This window comes from Numenius arquata, chromosome 10 (assembly GCF_964106895.1).
Source record: "Numenius arquata chromosome 10, bNumArq3.hap1.1, whole genome shotgun sequence".
In the NCBI taxonomy this organism is placed as follows: domain Eukaryota; kingdom Metazoa; phylum Chordata; class Aves; order Charadriiformes; family Scolopacidae; genus Numenius; species Numenius arquata.
The window spans coordinates 40,959,130-40,986,314 of NC_133585.1; the positions used below are offsets into that span (position 1 = coordinate 40,959,130).

The window sequence follows — 27,185 nt, forward strand, 5'->3', positions numbered from 1 at the left end:
ACAGCAAAGCCCCCAGGCCTGAGGCAGCGGTCCCTGATGCCGCAAACTGGCTTAGGCACCAACGCTGAAAAAGAGACACAGCACTCGTAAACTGGGCATTTTAATGGGAAAGACATTTTCTCAGTAAACAGTGACTGCCTTCACGAGCAGGGGTGGCTCAATTCCACAGCAGCCAGAGTTAATGACTGATTTCAGAAAACACATAGCTCAACCCATCACTTTTGCCAGGTACGGGTGGCCCAGTGCACATACAGCACCGCTGCCTAAGCCCTATCAGAACAAAAGGATTCCCTCCTGCAAGCAGTGCAACCTCTTCCCAGTTAGCAAAGCATCCAGAGTCTTGCAGAACAAGGGAAGAATTAACACAGGCAAGGCTTAATCCAGCAATACCCACCAAGGCCTTCACCCGTGAGGCATCAAGCACTGTTTTGTCTTCAGAAGGCTGAATGTGAAATGTTTTTAGACCTGGCTCTCCAGTGGTAAGCAGTGGTGGCTGGAGGGCAGACCATCAGCAGGTATCACCTGAGCCCACTGAAGCCTTGAGAGCAGGCTTCATTTTTGGTATTAATGCAAACTCTGTCCTAAGCTACATTTGTGCCAATACTCATATCCCTTCAGTTTGGGCAATGGTCAGAAACTCCATTCACACACCAGGTAAATCCCTACAGCATACGCGCCCAATGTTTAATAATCTTTCCGACTGTATCTACAAAGTCACTTAGTTGGTTGCAACTGTTTCCAGGATAAACAGTTTTTCTGCCGCTTTACAAAAATAGCCACATGGCTGGAGGCAGGTTCTAGTGATCTAACCCTGTCACCGAAGAGTGCTGAAAAATATTATGCTTCTGAAAAAAAACCCAAAACCCAGCAGACTTCAGCAGAGACCCTTGGCAGCTTGCGCTTCACACACAGATTGGAAGAGGCAAAAAACTAGACGATTTAATAGTACCTTTCCCGCAGCAGGTTAAAGGAGGTGAATTCCTTGATTAAGGTTCAGATATGAGAATAAATCACTAGTATTCGGTTATTAAAAAAGTGCATTACCCCGCATGAAAAACATCCAAAGCAATCAGGCTGTCTCCTTCCATCCATCTAGGGGTCACTACACACCAAGTTTACAAGCTTTGGTTTTTTTACCCTCAAACAATACTTTGGCACTTTTCAAGCTTTTTGACTGAATTAACTTCCAAAGTAAACAAACTCTGAAGTTCAACAGCTACCCCGCATTCAAGATTGCTAAAAAAATAATCACTAATTAGGCTTCATGAAAATAAAATGAAGCCTTCAGTCTAAGTACAGGTCAGTGCAGCTCAGCTGTATGAGAAGAGATACCTACTTTGCTCATTTAGAGACAAATTAGCCAGAAAATAAGGCCTGGACCATCCAGAAGAGGCTCCATCAATGCAACAGGATGCAGCAGCAGCCATCTCCACTTCATGCAACAGCATGCTGAAAACAAGTAGTCACCTACATCTAAGGACTTATTTTCAGCATGTCAGAGGAGCACAGGACATACTTGTGATGAAGCTGTGGTGTCCAGAGCACCCAGATTTGATCTTTAGAGGCAGAAATGAAGTCCTCCAGCCATCCACACTCATCCTCATCCACAGTTTGTCATTCTATTTGTCATCAGCAACACGTGCATATTATGGCAAAAGGAAAAAAAATGAGGGGGGAAAACCCCAAACGCCTAGCCCAGTGCAAGATCTCACATGATGGCCGAACTCTCCCTTCCAGCCGTTACCTCTGTCATTTTTGGTAGCCTCAATTCTGTCGGAGACGCACCGGGAGCAGACAGATCCCGCACAGAGACACACAGCACAGCGTACTCTCAGACGCACAGGTGAAAAACAAAAAGGGAAGGAGAGAAGGGCGAACGTGATGGAAGAATGAGATGGCTCTTCTCCTGGTGGGGCTGCCCGTAGCTGCAGGCTCTTCCAGTGCCCTACTGTCCACTGGGAGAGAGGGTGTGGGGGCTTTGGCAAGATGACGGTTACATAAAGAAGAAGCTACAGAAAGAGAAAAACAGAAAAGAAAAGAAACAGAGGTTCAGAATTGAAATTAAAAAGTGAGAGAGGAAAAAAAAGGAGGAACAACATTTTAAAGAAATTAAGCCATGAAGGGAAGACTGCAGTGGGGAGATGTCATATGAACCAACTACGCCAGAGAGGCTTGGACCTCTTCAAGACACCAGCTCATTTGGAGCACAAGCTCACAACCACCACAAAAAAAACCCACTGACAAACACCAGCACAAACCTACAGAGGCATCTCAAAGGCACAAAACAACCTGTGGGGAAACTTCACATTTCCTCATCCCCTCCTGTCACGCTGTTACAAATGGCAACAGCGAAACAAAGTCACAAAGGCCACACAAAGACCAAAACGGTTGGGTAAAAATATATTTCCTCTCCCCACTTCAAATGTTGCCACTATTTGTGTATGTAACCTAAAGCATATACAAGAAATAACTGAGCTTATGCTAGAAGGTTATTATTCAATTTGTAATTCAAAAACTGAAATATTTTAACATCAAATAAAGTGACAATATCTATCAGATGCATACATATAATTTGCATTAACACTGTACGTAGGTTACACAATTATTTAGTTACAAACACGGGTTATTTTCAAATAGCAAGGTAATAAAGTTCTACATCTATAGTTTAAGGCAATCAGGATATTAAAAATGTATACAAATACAATATTTCTACCGCTGTTCACAGCTTTATTTTCTGTTAATTAAAAAACCCTTCATATTTGTACAGTTCCATGCTGATACACGCTGATGAGAGCGTTATGGATATCATATACTGCAAATGCAACCAGGGTCCTCGGAGAAGAGATAAATACGCACTCTAACATCTTAGAAGGGCAAATGGTAACCGGATTCAAATGGACATATCTGATATGATCACACACAAAAAGACATTCCCATTCTCACTTGGATGTTTTAGGAGAAGCAGGATAAAGCTACCTGGAGAAACACTGGTCATGTTAAATAAAGACATGCTTAAAGAGAGACACAAAGATACAAATCTCCTTGACGGGATTTCAAGCCATCAACACAAGTGACACAAGTGGCAGTTTTCAGGCTGCAGAGGAACCCGGCGTGGGTGCCAGTCGCTGCTTTGCCCCCCCCTCCTCAGCAGCATCACACGCCACAGGAGATGCAAGGCAATGCATTTAATGACCATGAGCAAAAGGGGCACCTGCCTACTCACTGCCCTCCTGGAAGGTAACTGTGCAATCCCAGTGAGGTTTCAGGGGAGCAAACCCTTACTCATCTCCACCTTTCTGGCTGCCTGCTGGATGCACACATGCCCACCTCTACAGAGCAGTTGCGGCCCCTCTCAGTGACCTGGATTTTGTTTGTTTTCCCATTCTGGGGGTTCATTCCATGCCTTGGGAACACTATCATCCCAGAAACACAAGTTTCAGTGTGCTTTCTTGCTCCTGTATATTATTCTAAGGTTTGAAATCCACCTTGTCAGGAACATGCAGCGTTATCAGCTGGTTATCGTTGCCATCTAAAGCACATGAAAGGCTGCAGTGCCTCTCAGGCAAGGCTTTGGCCCACGCAACCGTCTGTCCAGCTGCACCAGCTGCCTTGCTGGCTTCCAGCATGCAGAGAAGCCGTGCAGGGTTGCTTTAGGCATTCAACAGGAGCTGGATGTCATGTTCCCTCTGGCTTCTTTTCAACATCGCAGCAAAAGCAGATGATTGCAGAAAGTTTTCAAGCAGTTTTAACAATGCCACTTGCAAGTAAGCGGACTTAAAGAATCCCCCCCAGAAAAACACAACTGTATCAGTAGTGAGGCAGAAAGGGTCAGTCTCTTACTACTGTACTTACATGCAAAAGTGAAAGCACATCCAACTAGATTTGAGTGTATCATGTACTCCATGCACAGAATCAGGGGCTACTGTGAAAAAAAGGCACAAATAAAGAGAAGAAAGAAGTGCAACAGTAACAAGCTAAACATGGCCGAGGGTTTAAGGAGAAAAACAAGTTGTTATCTACATCTCCTTTGGCAAAAAAACCCAAAACAGTACCTTTAACTTTTGCAAGTTTAGGGTTTATTCCCAGTTTCTCCAAAACAGCTTTCTTTTTGTTGAAAAAACCCAACCAAAAATATATTTCATGCACTTGGCCACAGCTTTCCACCAAGAAAAAAAATAATATGTATAGCTAGACTCAGCTGATTTCTCCTGCCAAACGTCCCTTGAAAAGCTGTTAAAGAAAGCAGGGCAAATAAATGTTAAAATTAAGTTTTCTACTTGGCACAAAATGCTGGTAATTAAAAGGAGGACATGCACAGAGACAGCTGAAGCAAAGCATATCGCCACAAGCATTCAGTGATGTGCATATGATGTGATTATAAAAGAAAATAAATGCCAAAACCCAAACTTCTTCCTTGGTAACTCAAGATTTTAAAGCTGGATTTGCCAGAGGCCACAGGAACCATACTTTAATTTTTCCAAATAACCCCCTAGCAAACCTATTTAACCTGGCAAAGAGAGCATCGTGGTTAATAACACGCACCTCCTGTGTTAAGAAAAAACAAACAACAAAACACCAACAAACCCACCAAAAAAAAAACCAAACAAAAAAAAGAAGAAAGGCTCAACTATTTTATTTCCAGCTTATTTATCTCCAATCAATTTTTGCTGTCTGTCCAAGACATCATATTTGGATTTCCTTTTCCCAGAGCCATGTTTAAGCAGGGAGGGTTAAAAAGCAAAGACAACCCAAAAGCTAACCCCCAAACACATTTTCCAATCCAGCACTTCAGAAAAGGTGATAAATTCTGCCTTTATTTTCCTCTAGAGAGGCAGAAATTCCATCCCAGAAACAGGCAAAGAACTGTGGTGTGTGAGACTTAGGTGGAGAAAGTTATTTTTAAGAGTGCTTTAAAGAAAGAAACAGGAGACTACCTAGCTAGGAGCAGTGGAAATGCTGGCTGTACATCAGCAGAAGAGAAAGAAATCCAGAAGTCATAGGGTAAGCATGGCTCGCCACTTCTTGGGAAGGAAGGGAAAGACTCTGTCCAAAAAGCAATGGCATAGAAAATATACATTAAACAGAACAATTTCCATACCGTGCTGGCCACAGAGCAAGGCCTGGCTTATGCTTAATCTTCTTTTCATGTTCAAGGGACATCTGAATGGGACATTGTCCCTGGGCAGGAGGGACAGTGCGGAGCCCAGAGAATCTATGTCCAGATGCCCTCCCTCCCCTGACATGAAATTCCGGATCCCACAGCTTTGCAAGTACTTCAGTGCGTGCAGGAATCCTCATAAAGGACCTATAAGAGGCTGTTGAAGGCTATGTATTCCCCCCTGCCCAGGCATTTGATTCCTTAAGGGCTGCTAAGTCTTGCTAAGATCACACATTGGCAACCAGGTACTATTTTAAGTGAGGTTTCAAAGGTTATGGTCAGGCAACTAACACATGGAAAGCAACAATGAGAAATGGTCCTTCTCCCAGGCACCTGCGGCGCCATTTGGTTCCCACTGCAGCGTTCAGCAGGTAGCTACTACACTGAACTGGAAGGGTGGCTGTAAAAATACTCCAGCACATGACAATAAATCCAAGCCAACTAGTACGATCAAGTCAGAAAACAAAAACAGGAACTAATAAAAAAATATCATGCAAATGTAATGGCATGCAAGGTCAGTTAAACTTTTGTTATCTACACACACATAACCCCCCCCCCCCCCTCCCCCAGCAGTGGGACTCATATTGCCCCAACTCGTTAGCTGTTTAAGGAATATGGGTTGAACTAAACTCCAGGGTTTAGCCACACCAGGGACTGGGCTGTGACCTCGTACAGCAGTAACTCCCTAAGGCTGATTTCTGTGGCCCCAGGGACCCTTTCAGCACAGGGCTATTGCAGCCAGCCCTCCAAGAGCTGGGGAGGTTAGCAGTGCTGAGGACCTGATCCAGTCAATGACGCTCACCCAAGCTGCTGACATCCAACCCTGACTTTCAGTTCAAATTTGAAGCCAAAAATTATTTACTGCTGCTGGTTTTGACCAGAAAAATACATGGTATCATTACCTTGCCCCTCCAACCCACCCCTGAGCTTCCAGTTGCATACAGTCCTGTACCCAATCCTTCTTCCTTCTTGTTCCCACTATGTTATTAGATGAGCTAATAGTTATTCATGTTAAAAAAATAAAAAAAAATAAAAAAGAAAGAAAACAGATGGCAGAGACACATTACTGCAAAAGCAGGTGAATGCAGGAACATCCTTGGCTTGACAGGCTTTATGTGAAGCTTGCACTGCAAGTTAAAAAAAGAACAAAAAACAAAAGAAGTTAGCAATAATAAAACCCAAAATGGAAAAAAAACCCCACCCAAAATCAAAGAAAGCTGGGAGAGCCGACACCAGCAACCCACTCTGGTGGGTGTGCACGCAGATGGATTATGCAACTAAAAAGAAATTAAAACCTCAAAGTTGGGTTCTACTCTAGCCTATGACAAGCAAAAGCAAAAAGACAAACTGAAGGGGCAGAACTACTGAACAACCAAGCACACAAGTTAGTCCAGGTTACGGTCTGTACATGGCTGGTGTCTTTAAGCTTCATTTTTTCAAAATGTGCATGGCTGGGGGGGGGGGGGTACGGTTGCAGGTGTCCAGTTCGGATTATTTTACATGGGTGCTCTCGCTGTGTGCTTAGCCTTTACCCAAACTCGGGTACCTCAGACCTGGGCACCGTGGTGTCTCCCAGCACTTCAGCACATCAGCTTTTGGACCCAAGTCAGATCCTTCAGACATCAGCAAACACCTCTTTTTACAGGCTGTTGGGCCAGGCCCCGAGGTGCATGTTACAGCTCAGGTTATAGCTGCGCATTAGAGCTCAGGGATTGCTTTGGGACAAAGCGTGGCCCACGATGGCCAGATCAGTCACGTTGGGCTGGAGACTATTATACAGAAAGGAAACTGGAAAAAAAGTTTCTTCATCTGGTTTTCAGAAGTAGCTTGAAATAAACAGAAACAGAGCCCAAACAGATGGTCCAGGCTCCTGGGGCAGTTGAGGATGAGCGAGTAACACAACAGCACATGTTGAGGCATGCATGTGGCCGCCTACCCAACAACAGGCAAGGACCAGAAGGCTATTTGCTGCTCCTGTTCGGTTTTGCCAAGTCCATTGCCAGGAACCGTCTCCAGATTGTTCAGGTTGGAAGCACAGTGCCATCCCAAAGTTATGGCAAGGGCTTGATCTATATGCTCAGCCCCACATTCAGGAGAGTACTTGAGTATGTATCTGCTCTACAGTCACACAAGTGTCTGAGGTACACTGATGTGCTGTCCTGAAAACAGCACACTTCTGCCATCAGGCCAGAGCTGCACCAATTGTAGATGAAAAAAAACATAAGGTACAGGAATCTGAGAAATAGACTACAAAAAAAATTAAAAAGTTTAAAAATAAAAGTAGTTCCTGCAGGCATAGTCTAGAAAATAAGAGGGCCAAGGTCTCCCTCCCAGAGTTAGGCCAGCAGCAGATTTCACCCTGAGCCTTCCCTCCAGCTTGCACAGCACAGTGGAAAGTCTCTGTTGCCCAAGTTGGAGAAATCTGATCCCACCTTGAGAGAAAAAAAAAAAAAAAGCATTCCTGTGAATTACTTTGAGAGACTACAAGGATTGTGCATGGCAAGGATTTCCTCAGGCAACTGCACAAGAACCACCACAGAGGACAGTTGAAAGCCTTACCTATACAAACTGCAGCTTTTCATTAGAGCGCAAGGAGAAACTTAAAGCCTTTAGAAAAACCAAGGTGTGCTACAAGGCAGAAGCATCAGCATTTCCCTTTAAAGCCTCCGTTAGTAGTTCAGACACTAAGGAACAATTGAAGCAGTTACAGCACCTGGTGTGGAGCGACACTGAAAGGACACACTAAAACACGTGCACGTTCCTCATGACTGGATTTCTGTGAATGCATCAGCAAAGCAGAAACTGCGTTTGTCACGGTCGCTAGAAACATCCATGTATCACACCCACAACATTGTGTTATGTGCCAGCCAACTTCACAGAAGCAAATAGTAGCTAACACTGACTACCAAAAGTTACAAAACTCCCCAGACCATTATATACTGCACTGGTCTTATATCTAAGAGGTGAAAAAACTAACTGCAGAGTTCTTAAAAATACTGAGATAACAAAAAGCGTCTTCAAAATTTTCTATTCTCTTTTAGGAAACAGGTCACCATGTCTGAATTCTCACATGAGAGAAGACCGGTGTTTCAGCCTATCCTACTTACAGGCATCGTCGCAGGACGACATTTCAGCATGCTGGGACAGTAGCTGCCGACGCTTATTATTTCTACAGTTCAGCACGACAGTGATCAGCCTGTAACGATTTCTTTACCCGAGCAGAGCATGCAGCACACAAGCACTCTATGTATTTCAGCAGGTGCTGAAGGCCAGGTTCTAGTTAGCATAAAGCAGCACGGCTCCATAGGAGCTACATCAATGTACATCAGCTGAGGAACTCGCCCTAGGCCCTCCCCACCTTCCCTAGGGAAGCCAGGGGCAGAAGCGACAAATGACAGGTACCGAACCAGCAGTAGAGACAGGGGATATGCAGTGAGCGACAGCTTGACTTCTCAAAGTATAAAAATATACTAGTATATATGCAATACAACAGAACCTCATAGGCTCACACTGTAAGACAGCTCAGACCTGGCTGAAGTTCACAGGTCAGCAAGGGAGACCAAAGTGTCTATACCACATCCCTACTAGCATTTTGGTTCTTCCGACAGCTTAGTGTTCATCGAGTAGGTTACTCTGCCGGGGCCTATTAAGGAATGCACCCCTTCACTATTGGCTATTAAGAGAAGTATGGAACTGTTGTTTTTGTGTGTGGGTTAAAGAAGCATTTTCCTGTGAGATTCGCTGCATCACCCTCTTTACAGCTTTCCTGATTGCAGTTATCAACTAGCGCCGTTATCACAGATGACCCAGAAAGGACTTGCATGAGTATTCCCTTACTGGATACGGAAAAAGTGGATGGAAATTATGACAGGAGGCCTCAAAGCTGGAAGGCTCTGTTACAGCAACCTGTCTTGCTCTGCTATGCAAGCAAGCCATGCACAGTCTACTTCACCTCTGCAAGGTCTGTCTGGCTTCATTGTATATATCTCATCTAAGTGGACCTTGCATTCTGGTTTTTAAAGCACAGTGAAGTAGCCAGTATCATATAATAAATAGGGGTCTCTTGCACTAATAGCAAGCTTGACGTAGCCATCTCCAAGTACAGGCTGCAAGAAGGTTACAATCAATTTGGATCAATCTAGAGCTCAAGGTTTTCAGCAGAGCTCTGCAGTGACTTAACTCTGAGCCCAAGTCAGTGGCAACATTCCCCCAGTTTCAACGGAAGCAGAGTTACGTCCAAACTGAGCACATCTGAAAATCCCACCTCCAAATACTGATCATAGGACAGACTGTCCATAGATACACTTGGTGCCAACTGAGTACTGGAGAGTACATGATTATACTCCTAGCATACCAATATAAAATAGTAGAAAACAGTGTCATTATCATTACTAGAAAGGTATGGGTTTTTTAGCTTATTACGTCAACTCCATACAACCACAAATGCCATTTACCTGCAATTACAGTACCGTAGTAGTTTGAGGTTTTTTTATAAAAAAAAAACCAACAACACAAACCCCAAAATTCTCATCTTTAAAGCAAGCTTCCAAGTATTCACTTTTGGCACTAGCATTTCCCATGTAAAAATAACATGGTAGTTTTGGCTTCTAATTTACTTCTGCTTACAACTATAACCTTAAGGAATGGGAACTGGAGACTACTCTTGGGTGAAAGAAAGAACGGGTAGAGACCCCCTTAATAATTTTGGCTCAGGCAGATAAATCTGAGCCCAGAACATCTCAACTGTTCCAGAAGATGCTGGACAGATCACAGGTCAAACCTCCACCATCCGATTGCTCTCCCATACCAGTCAGACTTCAACATAAAATTTGAAGGTAGTCTTCTAGAGAAAAATTAAGATCATGTCCCTGGCCCACCCTTTAGAAAAAAATATTTTATTTGATCAGGCTGATAAAAGCCCAGTTTCCAGTCTGGTAATGGGGAAAAGCAAATACAGACATGCAGCAAGAAAGAAAAAACAACCTCCCAAATTGTAATAATCCCTACAAAGGATGTGGGTGACATCCGCTTACTTTTTCTTGTCCTTGTCTTTCTTGGTTTGTTGAGAACCTGCCTGCTGAGCCTGTGACTGTAATAGCTGAGCTGCTGCCTTCTTCTTTTGAAAATTGTTAAGCTCTTCCTCAAGTTCCTTCTTTTTGTCTTCCACTTTTTTCTTCTCTTCTTGGTGTGTCCTCTTTAGATGGTCAAACTTTTCGTGAAGCTGCATGGACAGAGAAAGTGAGAATTGGATGGGAAGAGAAGAATGTTTCACCTCAATTACTGATAATGACACCTGAAGCAATTCCACTGGCACTGAGACCTCAATGCATTAACAACAAGTCACTGGCCTGTCCTAAGCATGCCTGACCTTGTGAGAAAAGCCCTGCAATTAACACATGCATGCACACATGTATAGCAGGAATTTAAGTTGCTGTAGGAATGACAGGTCTCTGGACACTTCCAAACCCTCATGTTCCACCTGTCACTGCTTTGTACATAGTGGACCCTCTCATGCAAGGCAAGAAAACATACCTATTTCGGGCAATATTTTTCTCTGGGGCTCTCCTCTGTACCTCTGTAGAAGCATACGCTCCTTGGTAAGGCCTAAGAAAAATCTGCCTCCCTAGCAGGACATTTACATTTTCTCTGTCCCACAGTAGTCAGTGCTGACCTCCACACACCGAGCAAATCAGAGCAGGGCAGCTCTCAAAGAGCTCTGCCACGTTCCTCTACAACTATGCTGAGTGGTACTCACTGCCCTCTGGGAAGTCCTTATCTGCTTACTGAATGTCTCCAGATAGGTGTGACTACTCAAGGGCAGCGCTGGTTGTGCCATACCTGAAGATCCGCTGCAAATCAACATTACGTTGAGTAGCAGACATATTCTCTCCTTTGGGTGGGACTGAAGGGGTGAGAGAGCAGAGAGGACTCCCATGGCACAGCAAGGCTGGTATTTCTGTGGGATACGTAGCCACAGCTGCTGTTACTGTCACTGCAGCACCTCCCACTCGCTCCATGGTTTATATCCTCCTCCAGCTGCCCAAAACCAGGGAATACTGCTGCTCCATTTTATATGCACAGAAAAGTAGCAGAGGACTTGTGTAATGCGGTTATGCCACAAGTCCATGGTAGGACTGGGAATTGAATTCATATCCGCTTCTTGAGGCTCTTCATGTACAGCAAGCACCTTTGCAGGCTTGATGTCAGAACCTGGATGCTCACCTTCTCAGGGCTTTCTTGGAAAAGCCCCAACCTAAATCCTTATACGCAGTCCTCCGAGTTACAATATACTCACATCTTTCTCTGCTTCCTTCAACTCTGCTTCCTTCTCTTTCACTCGCATGACGAACATCTGCCTCATTTCATCCTCCTTCTTCTGGAGCTCACCCAGAAATTCATTCCTCTTTGCTTCATAAGTCTCTTGGAGACTGTTAAAAACACAAAAAAACCCAGTCAGAACTGTGTTTCAAGCACATGAGTTTCCAGCCTTTGGTGTTATTACTGCACCATGTCATCACAAAACACCGTCAGAGGTCCCTGACTGCAGCAGAGGCATGAACACCTCCACTGAAACCAGTTCTAGCTTGCTAGGTGGCAGCAGTGGGAGACAAACTGGCAAACAAAAATGAGCACACCGTTTGAGATCCTGTAAATCACTTAAAAGTTAGGATGACTATCCTCAAAAATAAACAGCCACTATGTAAGCATCTACAGTAATCCCTGATGCTCACATGGCTTGTGATCCATTTGAATCACACCTCACTTCTCCCACTGCCTGTCCTGAATCTCTTTATTTAAAGTGCAAGATTTGTGGAATAGACACAGGCACAGAGTACAAAATCTGGCTTTATGTAGTTCATTAAGCATGACACCGACACAGAGTAAAACTGATTTTTGCTACTCACTGCTAATGGATTCAGATCAGGGGCTTTGTTTAGATAAAGCCACCTTGGGAGACCTCTCTTTCTTCTTTAGCTGTCAAGGGAGGCTAAGCCTATGTGAACGAGCAGCAGCATTCCTCCTCTGAATAACCACATTACTGGATTCCTTCATTCCTTTAGTCCCGCTCTACTTCTTGGTATTCCTTTATTTCTCCAGCACTGAGATACCACAGCAAAGATTTGGGATGTAAAATATGTTGTCCACGCACCTCTGAGATTTTTCAGAGCCTCTTAGGAACTCTTGATGCCAAATTCCTTTTCATTTTATTCCTTAAATGGATTTGGATATTTCAGCTATAATGATAGTGTGGGAATGATAACTATTTCCCCCAAGATGCTTTTTTGAAAAGGCATTTTTTAAATGAAAACTCCACTGGTATCACACAGATACATTGCATCCATACATCTAAGAACACATTAGCCACTGGGCCAGCAGAACATCTTAATCCCATTAAAGCCAAGCTTTGGCCTTTCCTGGCACATGGTGGGGTTTTTCATCACATTTTTGTTGCTTGGTTTTGTTGTTTGTTTCTTTTGGGTTTTTTTTTTTTTTGGGTTTCTTTTGGGGGCAGTGGGAGGGAGAGGAGGAGTGTTGAGCTGCAGAGCAAAACCTAACAGGTAAACACAAGTCTTGGGTTTAACACTGCTAATTGACAGGCACTTTAGTTGCCTCCTAAAATACTCACACACAGGATGCCCAAAGCTGCTCTTGCACAGCGCTGGCCACCCTGGAGCAATCACAAGATTCCAGCCGACCACACCACCTTCCCACACATGGAAGCAAAAATGCTGATTCTAAAAATGACAAAAATCTTTTTCACAGGAGAACAGGGTAAGAGGCATCTTTGGATTCTTAACTAAATCAAGAACCAGACTACTCACAGCAGATAGAGATCAGGAGACCTGGATCAAAACCTGCCAAAAATTCAGTGTGGGATTTAATTCTCTGATTGTGGACACTGAAACTTAAATTCATAAACCCTTCTGAAGGGTCTGGCTGGAACCTAGGAGAACCCCGAGGGCAGATCAGCCTTCACTGCTCAGTGAGCAAAAACTGAATCTGCAATTAGTGACACACTATACTAGGGAGCAGCAGAGCCTTACGGACCGAAACAGAAAACTCCACACACTGCTAATGGTATCCTGTATTGCAAACGATTTCTTGCAAAGCTCATTTCCAAAAACACAATGCCGGGTGATGGGCAAGCAGTAAAAGGCTGGTGGGAGGAAGGGTGGCAGGGGCTTGCTGTTAAATTGTCCCAGCTTCAAGCTTAAAAAAAAAAAAAAAAAACCAAACCACAAAAGAAACTTGCCGCTATCCTAAAGCCAGCAAGCATAATTCTTTACTGAAGTGACTCTGACTTCCAGAGAAGCAAAGTTCTCAGAGAAACTGGCCCAGCAACTCCAGGCTGCATACAAAAAACACACTTACAGCCCTAAGGAATAACAGTCCAAACGAACTGCGATCCCTGCAGCTTCTCACAGACAAAGATAACAAGGGAATTTGCTTTTTAAGTATACAAACATATGAAACTAGATTACAAGAGTAACTTGATTCCCCAACACACACCCACACACCAGATGATGCCCTTGTAAACAATATTTTTAAAAAAAGTGTTTTGAGAAAGTTAACCAGAGCAGCAGAGAAACCAGTCCACAACAATGCAGGACAGCAGAAGGGTCTCTGTGCAACAGAGGACACAACAGAGCAGATGCCTACGGGGGCACTGGTGCTCTCTCCTCACCTCCTGCAGCTTGGACAAATGGTGGGGGTTCTGCCAGCAAGATAGGTCTCGCAACCATTGCCAGCCTCCCTTTTTTCAGACCTCACACAAGCGCCTACATAGCACCAATGGTTTACTGGGGTCTTTTGACCTGCTCACCCCGGCATGTACAAAAAGGTCCCTGCTCCTGGCTGCTGCAAACTGGCTGAAGAGTGGCAGTCCCTGTGGCTCCCAGGGCCCAGACCCAGGGGAAAGGCATGCTTTTCATCCCTGATGTCAGAAGGAAGAACAGAAAGAACCAAACCTACTGTTTTCCTCATTTCAGATACACATCAGCCTCAGCCGAACAGCTTGGGATCATAGGTTTTGTTTATTTATTGGAGGGAGGAGGCACCCAGAGAGAACTGTTCTGAACTAGCACGTACCAGATGGAGAAATTCTGTACATTTTCATTTCCTTTCTACTTATAGCTTGGTCAAAAGAGGCCTCGTGTACAGGAAGCAATGGAAATTCCTCGGATTCCTCAAAGGGAAGGGCTGAGCCCATCTTAAGCCATTGCTCTCCAGAAAGGAAATCCAATAAAGCTTCACACTTGAGCTTAGTAACAGAACTGGGCTCAACCGATTCCAGCAGAGTTTCTGTGCTGCAGAAGAAATGCAGCTGCGTAAACTCAGCAAGTCACAAATAAAATCCTGAACTGATGCAAACTCCATGTCACAGCGCAGACCTTGCTTGGCTTACCACAGAGTGCTGTTTTCCAGAAACATGAACACAAGGCCCCCAACTCTGCCTTCTGCTCTGGAGCCTGCCTGGCAGATCCCATGCTGAGGATCAGAGGTGAACTATGTCCATGGTTATCTGCACAAGCCAACTGCAATGGCCACCATCTCAAGGACTGGCATGCCAGTTCCTGACAGGCACTTGTTTTTCAGGGGTAAATCCACATCGATGCACGTTTGATTCTGACTGCCTTCCCCTGGGGCAGAGAGGAGCGTGGGATGATGCTAAGGCAGCGGGTGCAATTATTGGGGAAAAGTTGGGGAGGAATGGGAAACAGGAAATGAAAGAAGAAAACAAACACTCCCTCCCAGATTCCCACACAGCTGTTGTCCCTAGCTAATGACTTGGGCTTCAGACCAATAAAGCTGTCTGACAGCATAAACTCTGTGTTTAGTAATAAGCCAAACCTCAAGCATCAGACCACAGCACCCTCTTCACAACACACCTTGGAGCAGCTGTGAAAAGCCCTAGGACCATCAACAAGATTTATCCCAGGGTCTCCTCCTTGGTAACCAGTTATACCTCAACATGAGTCACCTTCATCTCAGCACGGACACAGCTGCACTTTTCAAGCCCAGCAACTATATGCAGCCCTGACTTGTAGCAGAACAAGTTGGCTGCAAAACACCGTTGAGTCTGCGGAGTAGGAAAGAGGGTACTAATGTATCACCTGACCATCTCAAAACCTGACCTCTCCAAGGGCAAAAAGTGTCAGGAAGAATTTCTGAAGAGATTAACAAAATCTCTGTTCAACAGGTTCACTCAAGTCTCCATGAAACTCACAGCACTGCCAGTAGGAAGATGAGCATAAGCTTCACTTAAGACTGGACAATTCACAGGTTTTAGGAAAGCAAGAGCAGAGAGGAAAAAAAAAAACCCAACCAACACCACAACTTCCCAACCCCAAAATGAAATTCTCCCAGCTTGATTACATGACCATCAGTTGACAATGTGAACAGTTAACTGCTCCCAATCAGACATGCCTACAAGTCCTGATCACATACTATCACCAACTCCCTCGCCATGTCTTACAAAACACATCCCCTTCCATGATGCTGAGGACACAGAGAAACAAGGAAAAAGTCATCCTGACAGCAGGCCCTGCATTACAGCAGCCTCTCAGCCAACATACAGCTATGGACAGTTTCAAACATAGAGAGCAAAATCAGTTTGAAGGGTCCAGTGAGGAACTGCTCTCCACACTGAGTCACAGAAGGAGCATTTAGAAATCAATCCTTTAAACAATTTTTAGTACTGGCAGTCAGGTAACAGGTAGGAGATAGACTGAAAGGCTTGTGAGTGAAAGCCAGTAGCTTATATTTGACATGGCAGAGCAAGGGATGCTCAGAGAAGGGCCCAAATAAATCTGATACAATTTAAGCAACAGGGTGCAGATAGATCTATGGACACATGCTTCTTTCTCCTAAACTCCCCAGGTTTACCCGAAATGGGTCATATTCTGCCTTCAAAACACATCACCTTGAAGCACCTGGTGACATTTTGCAGGCTCTAGAATGCTTGTATGGCTCTGCTGGAGGATTTCAGATATTTTCTAGATGTTAATGCAAGAATTGGCTCTCTCAGCCACCCAAGCTTTTCCCATGCTTCTCCTGTACAAATCCTAGGCCCTGAGGGCAAGATTGCATTGCACAAGGCTTTCCTCCCCAGCCACACTTTACATCTCAGCTGCTCCAAGTGACCATGGCTATTTCCTCCCCGATTCTTGCAAACATCAGCAACCCCAAACTCTCCAATCTCTCTGTTTATACAAGGCCTGAGTTACGCTTTCCTACCTGAAAGGCTTGCTGTCTGGATCCGTGTCCTTGAATCCCATCTCTTCAAGCTTGCAGCGCCTGTACAGCTCGTAGTGTCGGGTGTGCGTCTGCTCTCTCAAGTCCTCCATGTTCACTCGGATCAGCATCTCCCGCAGCTTCACAAAGTCACAGTGGTTTTCATTTTCAACTGCAAAAAAGATGACCATCCACAGAGAGAACATTAAACCCAGGAGCCAGGTCCCCCTTTTCCCTGGATCCGGGCCCCAGTTCAACAAGCCTGAGAGTTCTTCAGACACACAAGCAGAACTCCAAGTCAGCCTGCACCAAAAATGCCTTGCTGAACTGGGGATGAAACCATCCCACACCAACACATAGGCACCAGTTCAAGGCCCTTCACTGGATTTGCAAGATCTGTGCTGCCCATCTGCCACAGAGCTCCTGTGTCTCCACGCATTTCTGCAAGGTGATGATCCATTTGCACAGAAGGTTTCACTTCCCACTCAAATCCACCCTAAGCCCAAGTCACCAACAGGGGCACAGGGAGGCAACAAAGTCTCAGTTTGTAGCAGTGGTGAAAGGAAAGATTATGAGAAGACCCAGTCAGAGATGCTGTACCTTTTCCACGTCAGCTAACCTTATGAAGGAGCCCTAAATCCCTGCTCCTGGCACTGAAGGGAGGCAGAACACAGAGTATAACATGGCTTCCCATAACAACTTCTGTTCAGAGCAGGGTCTGGTGTGTCACGGTCAGCCCTTAGGTGAGCAAGCTGTTCAGTGTGAGAAGGGCAAGTGGCCAGAGGGCTGCACGCTTCAGTGCGGGAAAACTGGGTACGCTTCAAGCCAAGGAGTGGAAGTTCTCTCTTTAGGATGCAGCAGCAAGCAGCAGGCATCTCTGCTGCTAACACAGCTCTGCAGCATGCCCTGGGGACATGGTGAAGCACTCCAGCTGCTCCCTTTCGGACCACAGCAGCTGTCTCTGCAAAGGGGCAGTTCAGGGCAAGACCTTCAAAGCCTCTCTGGTACCCAACTAAACATCTTTGACTATCTGGTCCTAGTTTCCTGGGAAAAGCAAGAACCCAGAAGGACGTGTGTCAAGTCCAAGACATCCCAAACATATTAACTTCTTTCCCAATTGTGAGTTATTCCCAGTATTATCCTCTGGTGTACAGAGCTGAAGACAGTAAGTTTGAAGCTGCTTTCAGGGTCAGCTTGTGTTACTGAGAAAAACTTGGTGAGTTTTGCAGAATTGCCCAGTGAATGTTCCCCTGCAGCTTGCTGGGTCATTCTCCAACTACACAAGCTGAAGCCACAAGCAGACCACCACAGTCTCAACCCTGTACTTCTCAGCACTGGTTGGGAAAGCAAGAACCAGTCCTATCTTTGGCAGCTTCAGTACAGCCTGGGTTGCAACCACAGCCCTTCCCACACTCTACTCCCCAACAGAAAGGAGCTTTCAGCTGAAAACTTTATGGGGGATTGCATACCTAAGCTGCATGTCCACAGTTTACAATTCCAGGACAAAACATACCAAGCAGCCAGTAATGAGTTAGTTCTGCTCCCACTTCAAGCTGAGAGAGCAGAGGACCTGCTGACCTCCTCAGAAAAACCCAGCTATGAGTTTGCATTCAGGCTTGTGTGCAAGGTCCAAACTGAATCGCTCTGCTGTCAAAGCTCACACTTTTTGCTGGCAGAAAAGCATAAGGAACAGAGAATGGAGATTTAATTTTTCATTTTTCAAGCTAGTTATTTAGTATCTCTTATTAATGTTATCCTGCTCTTTCCCAAAGCCAATGGCTAGGTTGACACCACCACCCTTCCACCAAACCCCCTCCGTGTCTAAACTTAGGTTGCAAAGCCCTGATTTCAAGGAGAAGCCTCAGAGCTGTGACCTTGCTTTCTCAAGATAGATTTTGATAAGGACCATCCAGAGATCAATGCACTTTTCATCAGAACGAGGCAGGATGATAATGTCTTATTTGTTCTTTTGGTAACATACCCTGCACAACACCCCAGGGGTACTGCCTGGCTTTTGCCATTTTATTGCCAATCTTCACTTCTTCAGTGCTGCCAACCACAGCAAAAGGAAGGTGGACCTACAAAAGGAAAGGGACAATAAGGTTAGGGATTTCCTTTGCTGCCTTGCCAGGGATTGTTTCTGAAGAAAGCTGTTTATTGTGGCAGCTGCCCTGGATTTAAGTTGCTTAAACGCCTTTGCAATTCATCTGGTGTTTTAGAAAAAGCAACAGGACAGTCTGGATGAGAAACCTGCTCTGACTTAAAGTCCAAAATTCTCAAGTCCTAAAAATACAAGTGAGGTACATATTTTTCATGTAATTACAAAGCATGACTATCTTAAGCACAGGAGAAGTCTTACAAACCAGAATTGAATTTGAACAGTGAGGAAAAATAACTGTCAAAAAATAAAAGAAGAAAACTAAGTACCTCCTCCCAAGGAAGGTAGATTAAAATTTCAGGGGTTTTCTGCTGCTAGAAATAACTACTAATGCTTCCTCTTAAAAAGGGCAAAGCTGTGAGCAAGGGGAAGAGCAGAGTGGACCCAGCCCTGGGCCGACACGTCTGAGTCACTGAGCTCTGCTATGTCCCAGTCTCTCCATGGGTGTGGTGGTGACAATCTGGGATCTACTCCCAGAAGCGTGGCTGCTGCCGGGAGGGAGCTGGCGTCTGCCGCCAGCCTGCCCCTGCGGTGCTCTCCCTGCCTTAACAGCATCCAGCAGGGCCGGGCACAAGCTCTGAGAGCTGGTGCGGTGGCGGCCAAGCCATGGTCACAGGCTGGGTGGGAGGGGAAGAAGCCAAGTGGCAGAGGAGATGTGATTAACTGGCAAAGGAGTTTCCCAGCCGCCAGGCTGCACCACAGGAAGGCAAACACAAACTGCACATGCTGCACCCTGGCAGAGCCACGTCCCTTCTCTGTGCCAGCTTCTCCCTGTCAAGAACACAACATAGACAAGGAAAAGAGGCAATATCAAGGTTTGGAGAGGGCCTGATATCAAGCTGGATGTGACAGTTGCCCACCTACAAGCAGTCGTGCAGGGAAATTCACAAAAGCCTTCAAGTTGCAAGGAAATGGCTTAATCTTGATGCCTCCATTGCTTGTAAACTACTAATATGTCAATCTCATCCTTGCACTTGCTTTGGGGTTGGCATGTCCTCTTCAGTGTTACATGCCCCATGAAAGTCCCTCAAGGGCCCCATCACTGCTGCTGTAATGCATGTCACTGCCAGAAACTCTGAGCTCGGTTCTTCCCCTTACACGCCAAGTCAGGCCAATGGGAAACAGTTGTTTCCCTCTGTAAATCCCACTAAAACATTTGCTCTACCCTAAGTCTTGTCTGCCCTAAATGCTAACGGAAGGGGAAGGAGGTGAAAGCCAGAGCCCTTGCTGCTGATGGCCACTGGCCCTGTGGAGAGATGGAACATCACTGACGCCCCCACTCTCACCGGAAAGCAAAAACAAAGGCAGAAGTGAATCACCCCCCACTAAGCAACAAGTGGTCATTTGGGACAGGAAACCCAAACCCCAGCCCTTTGCCCTGACCACATTGGGGCCCTGCCTCCCATCCTCTTCCTTTCCTGAGATGGGAATACTGCAATAGGGGAAGGATATGAAAAAATGCTCAGAGGAGAATCGTTTGCTATAAAATGAATTATATCTGGCTAAGCAGCCCACACGTGACAGGTATCTCCACCTGCAAAAGCCTTCTGGCCAGCCTGATATTTGTGCTTAGACTGTAGTTCTAAAGCCAAAAGAAACATGGCACAGTGTGCCCTACCATCAAGGATGGGCCCTCTCAAACCAAGGCAAGCAAACCCCCTCCCAAAAACATACACTCATCGTGGCATTTATCTCAGCTACTGTCTCTTCATCCGTCGGGAACTGGTAGATCTGGACACCGTTGCTGACCAGCTCACTCATGATTTTACTCTTGAACTTGTGCAACTCATTTTTTGCAATGGTGTCAGCCTTAGCAATGATGGGGATGATGTTCACCTGCAAGACAAAGACAGCACCTCCACATACAAGACTGCCCATGTTGCATCACCGGGAGAGGACAGAGAACAGCATGCACCCTGCAGCAGCCACCCTGTAAGTACCGCCAGCCACCACCTCCCCAATGGAAGGCCTTCCCCAGGGCTGCTGCTGACAGCACCACTGCCTTAGACAGGATTTTCAGGCAGCAGTGATGATGGCCTTAAAAAGAAGTCAAATGCAATTTGGCAACATGCTATTTCCTGGCCTGTCGTATTCCCCTCCTCATCCAAACTGGCTGGACAGGAAATGCTGTCAGAGATTATTATAAACTGTTCCAAAAAAAAGAAAAAGGAAATAACCATCTATGCACATCTCCTTCATACCACAGCCGGCTGGATTACTGCAAGAGACCCACTCAGACAATAGCCTCTTGGGCATTTGCTCAATGTTGTTATCAGGGACACCTGGGTGGGCAGCAGTGCTGCTGTTACCCCACTGGAGGTGGAAGCAGATGGTCCATATGGAACCATGCAACACACAGGGAAGGGACTGGCAGTAACACAGGCACACTTCCTGCACCTGCATACCCTCACATGCTCCCATACACCGCTGTACTGCGGGACTAGTGCCAATTTCTCCCTGCACAGCTTTAAGATAGTCATTCAAGAGAACTACATGACAGGGTTAACACAGAAATTAAATATAAGTTACTGACTCTCCTCCCTAGACAGGCTGTTTGCAACACCGACAGCAGGATGGCAAACAGCAACACCATCTAGGAGCCGAGGGGAGATAGCACAGTACCCTCAGTGTAGCACAGATCAATGCACAGCAAGCACCACACAAGCATCTGCTTTGCTGGGAGAGGGCAAGAATGCATTAGGACAAGGAATCCTGCTTTCTTTCCCTTTTACTCCCCCCATAGGGACAATTTCTGCTTTTGATCTTACAGGATTTGCTTCTCCTTGCAACAACAAACAGAAAAATGTAGTGAGAAAGATATTGACCTATATGAAAGGATTCTAACTACAGTACTTGGAAATCCTCTTATGTTACATCTCTTAATACCGTTCAGAGTATGGCCTGGAGTTATTAAATCCCCCTTTGCCAAAAGATAGAACATGAATGCCAATTAGCTCGCTTTGGGTAAATCTCCATAACTCTATTTTAAGTTGAATAGGGCAGGGACCCTTCTTCTCCATCACTGCATAAAAGCCAATCGATAGGCCACTCTAGGAAATAAAGAGCCATTGTCATCATTTATCTTCTGCAGAATCAGGATCCAATGAGCCAAAGGTGTAGGGTGGTCTGATTTAAATTCCTTAATCATGATGTAAAGCAGCACAGAGAAAGCTCCATTTAAATACTGAAGTTTTACATTTGCACTTCAGTTATTTTGCCTAGAAAAGAGATGAAATCTTGCAAGTATTTAGTAAAACACTATGGTACGAAGCTCAGTTCCCATTCTTGCTAGTCATGAGGGTAACTGAAAAAGCATATGCCAAGTAATATATTTATTCAGGTTCTTCTTGTTTATCAGATTATGATTAGAACAACACTACATCTGCCACAGAAGATCACATCACTGTGTATAGCTGGATGCAGTCAGAGCATGCAGACACAGCACTTTGATTTGTTTTTCATTGATTAGTAAGATGACCTAAATTGTTTTAGGTGTACTTATCTCATATACACTTACCAAACCAAGTTTTGTATAATAACCTAATTAGTTGGTTAGACAAAGCAAAACAGAGATGGCAACCATGTCTTTGAGTGCTAGAACTAGCAGATTTCAACTTCAACCTCTTTTTATTTATACATTTAAGGAGGCAAACATACTTTTCTCTCTTTTTCAACAGCCAACCAATCTTTCAGTTGTGAACAAATCTGTCACTGAACTTGGCGGGGTTTACCCACAGGAAAACAAGAACATTGGTCTCCTAATACATCCTCATAAATACAGTTTCCTGCTTTCAGATTGCTAACTTTATAGCATAGCTGTGAAGCAAGCAGTCAAGTTTCCTAACCCAAGATGGGACTGGAAAAGGGCAGGAGCCCAAACTCTTAATAAATCTCTGCATCATATGAATCAGTGAATAATCACCAATTCTAGCAGCTAGCCCAAGGTAAAGTTTTCACACAGCACCTCTGCAATTCCCCACTGCTAAAAACAGACGGTATTTTTCTGAGCAGGTTTAACTAAGCCTGTGCCAAGATCATAAAAGCACTAGTAGGGCCATGCAAAGGTCATAACATAAGCAGCAAGTACCTTACTGTCAAGCTTCTTCATGGTGACCAAGTCTAGAGACTTCAGTGAGTGTCCGGTTGGTGCAATGAAATATAGGCAGGCATGAATTCTGGTGTCGTGGTAATTGAACAGGGATCGTTTGATCTTCAGCTCTTCTTGCAAGTAGGCTTCAAACTGTGCATCGATATATTCTACTATAGGCTTGTAGCTAAAGAGAGAAAACAGGGCACAGAAAACTAGAGCATTCACTACTGGGACAGCATAGGTCACTGATCAACGCTCAGGAAGCACAACACAGGGACGAGCACTGCAACCCTCCCAGCCCAACCTACAGTCCCTTCTTAGCAAGTGTGTGCTTCCACTTGGTGCCCAGGGAGAGTATTATGGACATATTAGCAATATAAAGCAGCAGAGACCCTGGAATTTGGGTGCATGGGAACTACACACGGCTGCTAACCTGAAAAACAATGTATTTTACAGTCTTTCCAATTAAAGTCTGAGCTGCTGCTCTGCCAATGTCACCAAGAATCATCCAAGAAAATTTAAACATTAAACTGCCACCTACCCTAGCTTGTCCAAAAGCTTGTTTGTATCTTAAAAGAGGGAAGGGAGATTCACAAGGGGACAAAAGGAACTTTTCAGGAATCACAGTCTGTGAGCAAAGCTCAGGGTACAACTACACTGTTTAGGTGCTTTGGGGGGACCATTTTGTTAGAGAAAAAACGCTAGTGCAGTGTAACATGCCCTGATCTGACTGATTGTGCTACTGGAAAGGGAACTTTTTGGTTTGTTCCTCCCTCCACCAAGGGCAGCCTCAGGCCCTCTGGCCCATGGAAGCTCTCAAAGGAGAGCACTGAGACCAAGACAACACTTCCACTGCCTTCAACACTGGATTCACAGCAGTGTAAATACCCTCCCTCAAAAGCAGTTGTGAGGAAAAAAAAAAATAGACCATCACAAGTTTTCAGGTCCTCCAGAAACACCCTTCTAACAGGCAGCCAGCAGCAAGGCTCTGCTCCGGCCACTCTGCTCCAGATGCCAGTGCAGCTGTTTGAGCAGTTGCTTAAAACCCTTAGCAAAGCAGACCAGACTCTTGCTTGATTTACCAAGCAAGAGCTATAGCAAGACAAGCAGCACTGCGTGAGGGCTGCCAACATCAGAGACCCATACAACAGTACTGAGCGCTGCCTCGCAATTTGCAGGCACAGAGGGTATCATGAATATCACTGTGTGGGTTTGCAACAACTGCTGCTCGAGTTTCTTGGCTTTTGGAAATTCTGACTCTGATCACGAGACCCCCAAAACCTCAGGCACAGGCACATTGCAAAGAAAGCAGTAAGGCCTAACATTGCGAGATCTATTAGAGAAAGCACCGTAAAAAAGCAGAGCAAAAAGGACTGAGAGGACTCAAACCAGGAGCACAGAGAAAATGCCACCTCCACTGTGGCCATATGTGTCAGGACACAGCATGACAAAAGCTGCCCCTAAGTCCTGCTGTCCTGTGACTGCCCCTCTCTCCAGCAACCTGAGAGGGAAGTTGGAGGGGCTTCACCACCAACACTGCTGGCTCTTCTCATCTGCGGAGTGAAGCAAATGCAAAGTGACCCAGCAGTAACAAGCTACAGAGCATCCCTGCTCTGAGCACCTGCTCTTTCCTCTTTTTTTGTTCTTGCCTGAGAGCATATGGCAGTGGCTGACGAGCAGAGCCCTCCCTCCAGCCAGCATGCTCTGTAGCATTAGTTAGGAGCAGGAGCCACAAAGCAGGGGCAAGAGTTTTATTTTGGGGTCAGGTCAAGAAGCAAGAAAATGTTACAAAAATAAAGCACTGTAAAATCTTTTTTAAAAATCTATAGTTTTCCTTATGGAACAGGCAGCAGAACCTGCTCAGTGTCCATGCTAACAGGGATGTTGGTGAAAACTTGGATGTTAAGCCTGCATTTCCAAAGAGCTTACGCTGTCTATCTTCCTAGTGCCCTAATAGCTTCAGTCAGCGTGCAGGCTGCCAGCCAGCGTGCTCTCACTCAGCAACGTGCAGAGAAGAGGATTGCAAACAACCCTTCAGAGGGAGCCGGGACTACTGCAGCAAGGGAATGTATGGCTTTAAGATATAGGAAATGCATTAGAGTATTAGTATGACTAGTTTTAACACTACAGCAAAAGTCCATACTGATGGACACAGGAGATTGCGTGGGCTGCCCAGAATATTTACTTAATTTGCTTTCATTACGCAACATGAAAATCAGTACCTAGGTACAACACAAAAGTAAAACCAACTTCAACTTGAACATTGCAGGATGTTGTGAACAGGAACTGTGATCCGAGTCCCAGCTCCCTAAAAGATGCAACGTAATTGCAATTCGAACTCATACTTTCAAATATTTGCATGTTTCAACTCAAACAGACTTCAACTGAGCTGCACAGAGACATGGAGGGCAAAAGACAGTTTCAATTCTGTAGCCTAGTTGATCTGTTTGTTCTTCACTGTTTCTACCTGTCTCTTGGGGCGAGTGATGCTAGCTGCTACACCAGGATCACAAAACACCCCCAAGCAACAGTGAGGGACCCACTCCCCACACAGGGTCAGGCCCTTCGGATCTCAGAGCACATCAGCACAAGGATTCCTTCTCCTGACAGAAATAAATTTACCTGTCATCTTTGTTAATTTGATCACCAAATCCAACTGTGTCGACAATAGTCAGCTTCAGACGGACATTACTCTCCTGGAGCTCGTAACTCCTGGCTTTCAATCTCACACCAGGCTCATTGTGCGTTGCAGGTTCACTTTCAAACTTGGTATTGAACAGAGTGTCCATCAACGTTGACTTGCCGATGCCAGTTTCACCTGAGCAGACAAAGGCAATGTTAGTACAGTCCAACTGCTTTTCCTCACCTCATTCTCAGGCACATTCACCAGGCTAAGGCATTATTCCACTTGGGTAGCAGTGGAATTAGGCTACGTGCACATGGCAAAGCAAAATAATCCTTGCAGGAACAGATGTCTTTTGAGACAGTCCCCATCTTTACCAATCCCCCAGGACTGAACCAGGGACTTTGTGGAGACTGTGAGGTGACAGCAGCTCTGGCTTCGGCTGCTGGCCTCTGACTAATTTCCTCTGCAGGTCACACTGCCAGGGTCTGCAGCACATCTTGCAGGCATACCCGATTGAAGCACTACACACTGGGGATGCAAATCCAAAATGAGCCCCTGCTAGGCAAAAGCTGCTACCCTGACAGACATCAAGATAACGCAAATGTCTTCAGCATGCGCAGGTAAAGAGCTAGGCTGCTGTGCTGGGAATGGCAAGAGAAATTTGTGGGCTGGGTTTTCAAGGGAGGTGTACCACAATCACAGGCAAGGACACTGAAAGGGGCATCACTAAGATACTAAGCACCACTGACCTCAGGGATTTTTCATTATTTTGGGGAAGGAAAGGGGCTTGTTTCACACACACAGAGTCTTTTCCAGTAATACTACTGTTAATGTTTTCCATGGGAAACAGAAATTGGAGAGGATGGGCTGAGGCTTATGAGACTCCCTGAAGAAAAGGTTCTAAACTGGAAGGAAGGGGAAAAAAAAACACGGATAAAAAAACCCCAACCCCCCCAAAAATCATGACAGTTTTAAGAACTGTTACTTAGACATTTGCCAAGTGATTCTCCCCACCTTCTTGAAGCAGGGAAACAGCTCCTTCCATGATGAACCAGCAAATGCTGGACTAGATGATTTTAAAAAGGTCCCTTCCAACCTAGACAATTCTATGATTCGATTCTATGCCTGCTGCTACTAGAACCCTGTTACTGGCCTTGCTACACTGGCAGCACAACAGACACAATCAATCATTCCTTTCCCATAAAAGCATTTGTTCCCAGTGGTCTTCACATTAGTATGACCTCACTGGTGATGTGGGCTCCCTCCTGCTTGATAGCATGAAGAGCCCCAACCTCCCCACCTTACAAGCAATATCTATATTCAGGACAGCAAGAAGCTGTTCTTACTCAAAAATAATTATCTTTTTAATAGCATAGACTAAGTCCTAATTCTGATATGATTTTCTTTACACAAGTTGTAAAATTCTCTCAACTCCAAATTTGATTCCCAAGGAGGTACCTGATTCTCTACATGTTTTTATGCTTTTTTTTTTCAGCTCAGTTTCCATTTCTGTTCCAAGAGAATCACAAAAAAACCATACTGAAACTTGGGCAATGAAAGTTTGAGACAGGGATACATGAAGTTTTCAAAAAAATCTGAAAGAGCAAGCTGCTTAAATACCAACTTTTAAAACTGTTACAGGTTCACTAATCCCCAGTGCAATTAGTAACATGGATGAAAGCATTAGCCTAAATCCCATTTTTAAGTCAAAAGTGTTTGCTTAGCAATTACACTGCTACTACTACCCATGCTGTGAGCATGGGGTGAGCTGAGGTAACATCCTGGAGTTGCTCCAACCAAAGAGATGCTGGGATTTGGGACAGAGCTCCTGGACTGCAGTGGGCAGGCTCTGGCATTTGCAGGTCAGGCTTGTGAGGGGTCCTATTGCAACCTCTTAAACCCCCTAAAATGGTAAGTA

General features: G+C 45.1%; 1 protein-coding gene across 2 annotated transcripts in view; it reads right to left on the reverse strand.

Annotated features, from left to right (window-relative positions):
* Positions 1-86: 86 nt before the first annotated feature.
* The window catches only part of SEPTIN11 (septin 11), a 58,908-nt gene continuing 31,809 nt past the window's right edge, over positions 87-27,185 (reverse strand). Inside the window, exons 3-10 of one of the 2 annotated variants that reach the window (XM_074154654.1) lie at positions 25,264-25,459; positions 22,639-22,825; positions 20,226-20,387; positions 18,375-18,471; positions 16,397-16,565; positions 11,454-11,586; positions 10,192-10,379; positions 87-2,009 (exon numbers count right to left, since the gene is read on the reverse strand). In XM_074154654.1, the coding sequence (XP_074010755.1) occupies positions 1,994-2,009; positions 10,192-10,379; positions 11,454-11,586; positions 16,397-16,565; positions 18,375-18,471; positions 20,226-20,387; positions 22,639-22,825; positions 25,264-25,459 (1,148 nt within the window). In that variant the 3' untranslated portion in view covers positions 87-1,993. Of the gene's footprint in view, positions 2,010-2,390; positions 6,286-10,191; positions 10,380-11,453; positions 11,587-16,396; positions 16,566-18,374; positions 18,472-20,225; positions 20,388-22,638; positions 22,826-25,263; positions 25,460-27,185 lie in introns of those variants that run through there. The other variant, XM_074154655.1, reaches the window with a different exon arrangement.